At 43.0% G+C, this 6,833-nt stretch overlaps 1 protein-coding gene across 1 annotated transcript in view; it reads left to right on the forward strand.

The window, feature by feature from the left end:
- NUP210L (nucleoporin 210 like) overlaps window positions 1-6,833 on the forward strand; it is a 169,517-nt gene that overhangs the window by 143,206 nt on the left and 19,478 nt on the right. The window contains exon 33 of the mRNA XM_006159801.2: window positions 4,726-4,862. Within this exon, the coding sequence (XP_006159863.1) occupies window positions 4,726-4,862 (137 nt within the window). The remainder of the gene's footprint in view (window positions 1-4,725; window positions 4,863-6,833) is intronic.

Raw genomic sequence — 6,833 nt, forward strand, 5'->3', positions numbered from 1 at the left:
TCCCCCCTAGGAGGTGATTTCTACTTTCTGTCTCTGTTTTTCTGGCAAGCTCACGGCGGGTGATCGCACCTGATAGCAAAAATCTCTCTCTAATATATATATACACACACACACACACACACACACACACACACACACACATACACAAAAGTAGAGGAGGATAGGAGATGCTTCCTGAACTTGAGCTGTGAAAAATTACTTTCAGGAATAAGACTGACTACTGAAGGTTTTCTACTGCGACTTCACCCTTCAGACTCCAATCTAGAAAGCAGAGTCAAAAATTCAGGCCTTCTGAAATGCTTACTGAACTTGAGCTGCTCAGCCTTCGTGCGCTCAGTGTCAAGACAGATTTAAGTGAACGTCAGAATACTATTAGGGTCAGAATATTCCTCATTTCCCACTAAATCTAACGCACAAAGGGAGAAAAACAGAACGGCAGAGTGATTGCAGATCACCTTCTCCTGCATACCTCTGAATGCTCAAGTTGAACTTCAAGAAATTAGAAATATATAAGTCATCAGATGACCATAAATCACTGCAGGAGCACAAGAAATGTGAGAGACCAAGAAAATACCTCTCCTCCAACAGAAAAGAGTAACTCCTCTTCATCCACAGACAGTACCATGGAACTCAGAGATGTCTGATAAAGAATTTAGAATATTCAGTGACAAAGCTAACAGAGATGCAAGAGATGAGAGACAATGAATTCCAGAATATGCAGGAAAAAAGAGCCAGTGAGTTCTAGGAGGTGAGGAAGTTCTTGCACAATCTGAAACAGGAAATACACATCATAAAAAAGAATCAAACACTGGGTTGGCAGGTGACATGGTAGTTAAGGGCGCTGGCCTCCCACATGGCTGTCCAGGTTTGAGTCCTGAATCTGACAGCTCTCTCTCTCTCTTTCTCTCTCTCTCTCTGTCTCTCTCACTCTGTCCCTCTCTGGTCACATGAAAATAAATAAATAAAGTTAAATAATTCTTAAAAAAAAAATCAAACTGAACTGTTAGCGATGAAGGTTGTAATACAGTAAATCAAAACCTCCCTTGAAAATATTAAAAGCAGACTAGATCATACAGAATATCGAACCTCAGGTATAGCTGACAGAATCACTGGCCTAGAAAAATCCACCATGAAAACTAAGAAAATAATCCAAAAAATGAGAATAATATACGAGAAATACTAGATACCATTAAACGTCCAAATATCTGGATAATCAGTATCCCAGAAAGTGAAGAGACTAATAAGGGCATTGATAATCTATTCCATGAAATTCTGGAAGAAAACTTTACAAACCTGGACAAGCATTCAAAGATCCAGTCCCAAGAAATACAAAGGACCCCACATAGAATAAACCTGAGAAGATCTTCTCCAAGACACATTATAGCCAGATTGACCAAAACCACAGACAAAGACAAGATACTAAAATTGGCAAGAGAGAAACATCAAGTTACTTACAAAGGATATCCCATAAGGTTAACAGTGGACCTCTCATTGGAAACAATGAGAGCAAGGAAAGAATGGGAAAATATATTCAAAGTGTTAAATGAAAAACAATTTCAACCAAGAATATTATACCTGGCAAGATTATCCTTTATATGGGAAGAGAAGACAGGAACATTCTCAAATAAACAAAACCTGAAAGAATTTACTGGCACTAGGCCAGCTCTCTCCAAGAAGTTTTGAACAGAATGCTATACCAGGAAAATGAAATACAAACAAAGAGTTCAAAAACAACCAAGAAAATGACCAACTTAATGGTAGGGACAAGTCTGGAGTTGAATACTATCTTCCAGAAGTTAAATAGAAATAACAGACCACAACAGAGCAGAGATTAACTACATGAGACTGAACTGGTGAAATGCTTACAGATAGCATATCCCAAACTGTGTACACTGCCCAGGTGTCTGCATCCAAAGAATCCATCCAAGGAAGACCAGCTAGCATTGGTGTGTAACTTTGGCTGCACAATCTTTTCTAGGAAGTTGTTTGGGTAAAGCGACGTGTTTTGGACCTGACTTTAACATTAAGGACATATTTTGGACCTGACACAAAGGGAGTTCTGTTCGGCCTAGGTCAAATCCTCTAATCCTGTAACAATTGACTTGCAAGCACCACTACTACTAACCTGTAATCCAGGACCAGGGAGAGAAACCTGCATTAAGGTTGACAGAGTCATAATCCCATGAGTGGAAATCTCTTGCAATGAAGCAGAAGCTTTTTCACTCTCTTTAGCCAGGTTTTTCCAGGACTGTCCAGTCTCCAATTCCAAGTTTGGGGAGTGTTCCAAATCTGTACTATTTTGGGTAAGGAAGGAAAGAGGCTACATGCCAGGATTAGTAATCCTGTAAATGAGTAATTTAACCTAATCTTTGGGATTCCTTTGCCACTTTAAGATTTAAACCAGGGGGATCAGCAGTTGGCGTAATGGCTATGTCACTGGACTCCCATGTAGTCTACCATGGTTCGAGTCCTGGACCCGGTGGCTTAAACATGTCGGGTGCGTTTGCGTGCATGCCCAAGATCTTGAGAGGAGATTGGAGGAGAAAGGATTGCAGCGTGGCCATCCCCCTGGGAGGTGATTTCTCATTTTCTGTCTCTCTTTGTCTTTCTGGCAAGCGCATGCACCCTATAGCAAAAACCTCTCCAAAAAGTAAAAAAGAAAATTTTGTTACGGTCAAATTTAAAAATAATAATAATAAATTAAATAAAATAAATAATTATTTTTTAAAAAAAGATTTTAACTAAACAAATCCTCTCTCCTGCCACTTGTCATTTTCTTGTTCTCTTCTCACTGGTATCAGTCAGATCAAAGCAGATTTATCTGGGACCAGCAGATAGCGTAATGACTATGTCGCTGAACTCCCATGTAGTCGACCATGGTTCAAGTCCTGGACCTGGTGGCTTAAACTCACACCGGGCGCGTGTGCATGCGTGCCCAAGATCTTGAGAGGAGAATGGAGAAGAAGGGATTGAGGCATGGCCATCCCCCATGGGGGGTGATTTCTCTCTTTCTATCTTTCTTTCTGGCAAGCGCACATGACCTATAGCAAAAACCTCTCAAAAAAAAATAATAAAGATTTATCTGTAATAAGGTTTAATCAGGGATTCATCCCTGCATATTGAAAGTGTTTTTGTTTTTCTGTGAGTACAGTTACATGGTCTAATTAAGTAGTTCTTATGATTCAGTAGGTCTTTTTTTTTTTCTTTTCTTTTTTTAGAGATTTATGATATAAGGCGCATACACTTGCCAGAGAAAATATAAGGCGCATACACTTGCCGGAGAAACAGAGAGACAGAAAGCAAGAAATCACTTCCCAGGGTGATAGCCACACCACAATTCCTTCTCCATTCCCCTCTCTGGATTTTGGACACGCACACATACGTGCCTAGCGTGAGTTTCAAGCTACCAGATCCAGGTCTCAAATCATGGTTGACCATGTGGGGGAGTTCAGCACATAAATCACTATGCCATCTGCTCTCCCCTCATTAGGGCTTGTTTTAATGTGCTGGCATGTTACAGGAAAAGGATCCTGACAGTCAGAAAACAAAGTTAGGTCAGGCAACGGCCCTGAGTTCACATTCTGGGACCTCCCTGGGCATGCTGGGGAAATACATGTGGTAATTTGCTCATGATCCAGGCTGGCTGAGATTGTGGGGGTGTTTCTTCGTGTGACGGTCCTATTGGGGGTGCACCCCCTTTGAAGAAATAAATGAGTAAACTTTTAAAAAGATAAAAAGAGGGACCAGCAGGTAGCAGGGGTGGTTAAGACGCTGGATTCACACATGGCTTACACGGTTTGAATGGTTTGAATCCTGGATCTAGTGGCTTATGTTCTCACTTTCCCTTTCCCCTGTCTCTCTCTGGTCAAATAAAAAAATAATAACAACAAATAAAATTAAATAAATAATTCTTTTTTTTTTTTTGAGAGATTTTCACTGTAGGGTGCGTGCGCTCGCCAGACAGACAGAGAGAGACATAGAGATAGAAAGCGAGAAATCACCCCCCAGGGGGGATGGTCACGCCGCAATCCCTTCTCCTCCATTCTCCTCTCGGGATCTTGGGCACGCATGCACACGCGCCCGGCGTGAGTTTTAAGCCACCGGGTCCGGGACACGAACCACGGTCGACTACGTGGGAGTCCAGCGACATAGCCATTACGCTAACTGCTGGTTCCCAATAATTCTTTAATTAAAAAAAAAATTAAAGAGGTTACATCACTGGACTCACACATAGTCAACTGCTGTTCAAGTCCCAGGCTTAAAACTCAATCCAGGCACATGTGCATGTGTGCCCAAAATCGAGAGAGGAGAATGGATGGGAAGGGATGGCAGTGTGACCATCCCCCTGGGAAATGATTTCTCACTTTCTGTCTCTCTGGTGTGTGCACACACCCTATAGCAAAAATCTCTCTTAAAAAAAAAAAAGAAAGAAAAGGAAAGGAAAAGAATAGAAGGAAGGAAGGAAGGAAGGAAGGAAGGAAGGAAGGAAGGAAGGAAGGAAGGAAGGAAGGGGAAGGGAAGGGGAGGGAAGGGAAGGGAAGGAAGGAAAGGAAGGAAGGAAAGAAGGAGAAAGAAAGAAAATGAAGGTATCATCAAAGCTGTGTGTCCCTCCTGGGAAGAAATATCTGTATATTTGACTAGTCTGCTGATTTGAGTCTGAATAACGTGAGAAGTGATTTCTATCAAAGGCCGTAGCCAAGTACTCTTTATCTTGTCCTTTCCTAGGTGAATCTGGGATGTGGATGATTTCTGCTGACAATATTCTACAGACAGACATTGTCACTGGAGTTGGAGTGGCCAAGAGTCCAGGAACTGCAACAATTTTTCATGACATCCCGGGAGTAGTGAAAACATATCGAGAGGTAAACCTAACTAAAGCAGAGTAGATGAGACAAGAGTGACTATTTTCATATGTGGAGATATGCATACAGAAAACATTCCTAGGACAGGAAATACATTCACATAACAGATATGAGCCAGACAGCACACCTTATTGGAATATATACGTAAATAGTGCTCAGGATTCTTAACCAGAAGAATGACTCACCTGGTTTACGTTTTAAGAAATGACTGTAGGGGCCAGCAGGTGGCAGGGTGGTTAAAGGCACTGGCTGGACCCCACATGGGCAACCACCGTTTGAGTCCTGGACCTGGTGGCTTCCTTTCTCACTTTCGCTCTATCTCTTTCTCTGTCTCTCTCTGATCAAGCCAGAAAATAATAATAAATAAAGTTAAATAAAATAATTATTATTATTTTTTTTGGAGAGGTTTTCGCTATAGGGCGCATGCGCTCACCAGACAGACAGAGAGAGACAGAGAGACAGAAAGCGCTTCTCCTCCATTCTCCTCTCGGGATCTTGGGCATGCACGCACACGCGCCCAGCGTGAGTTTTAAACCACCCGGTCCAGGACACGAACCGCGGTCGACTACGTGGGAGTCCAGCAACATAGCCATTACACTAACTGCTGGTCCCGTAAAATAATTATTTTTAAAAAGAAAAAGGAAAACACTGTGGCTACTGGTTGGTACTAAATAGTGAAAACAAGAATAGACAATACAAGGGCCAGCAGGTGGCGTGATGGTTAAAGTACTAAATTCCCATATGGCCAACAGCAGTTCAGGTCCTGGACCTGGTAGCTGAAAAAGCATACCTGGCATATGTGCATACGTGCCCAAAATTCCAGGAGTACAATGGGAGACAAGAGATTGTAGCATGGCCTTCCCCTCAGAGATTTCTCATTTTCCCTCTCTGTCTCTCTTTTTGTCACACCCTATGACAAAAACCCATTTTTTAAAAAAAGGGAACCAGCAGTTAGCGTAATGGCTATTTCGCTGGACTCCCACGTAGTCGACCGCAGTTCACGTCCCGGATCCAGTGGCTTAAAACTCACGCCGGGCATGTGTGCGTGTGTGCCCAGGATCCCAAGAGGAGAATGGAGAAGGGATTGCGACGTGACCATCCCCGCTGTGGGGGTGATTTCTCGCTTTCTGTCTCTATATCTCTCTCTGTCTGTCTGGCGAGTGCACGTGCCCTATAGCGAAAAACCTCTCCAAAAAAATAAGAGGGACCAGCAGTTGGCGTAATGGCTATGTCGTGGACTCCCATGCCGTCAACCACAGTTCAAGTCCCAGACCCAGTGGCTTAAGCTCATGCTGAGCACGTGGGCATGTGTGCCCAAGATCCTGAGAAGAGAATGGAGGAGACGGGATTGTGGCATGGCCATCTCCCTGGGGGGGTGACTTCTCACTTTTTGTTTCTCTGTCTCTCTCTGTCTTTCTAGCAAAAAAAAAAAAAAAAAAAAAATAGTAGTCAATTAAAAGACCACTTGGGGGGCAAGCGGGTGACATGGTGGTTGAGGTGCTGGACTCCCACATAGCCAACCATGGTTCAAGTCCCAGACCTGGCAACTTGAAAATCACATTAGATGTGTGTACATGTGTCTAAAATCCCAAGAGAATGGAGAAGAAGGAGTTGGCATGGGCATCCATTTAGAAGTCTACTTCAATAATCTAAGTGAAATAAGATCGTAGACCAGGTCAATAATAGAGGAGGAAGCGGGACCGGCAGGTGGCATGGTGGTTAAGGGTGTTGGACTACCACATGGCCAACCGCGGTTCGAGTCCCGGACATGGCGGCTTGCTTTCTCACCTTCCATCTTTCTCTCTCTCTCTCAGTCTGTCACTACTGTCAAATTAAAATAAAGTAAAGTTAAATAAAATAATTCTTAAAAAAAATAGAGGTGGGAACCAGCAGTTAGCGTAATGGCTATGTCGCTGGACTCCCACGTAGTCAACTGCGATTCGCATCCCGGACCCGGTGGCTTAAAACTCA

The sequence above is a fragment of the Tupaia chinensis genome, unplaced genomic scaffold, assembly GCF_000334495.1.
Source record: "Tupaia chinensis unplaced genomic scaffold, TupChi_1.0 Scaffold000659_1, whole genome shotgun sequence".
In the NCBI taxonomy this organism is placed as follows: domain Eukaryota; kingdom Metazoa; phylum Chordata; class Mammalia; order Scandentia; family Tupaiidae; genus Tupaia; species Tupaia belangeri.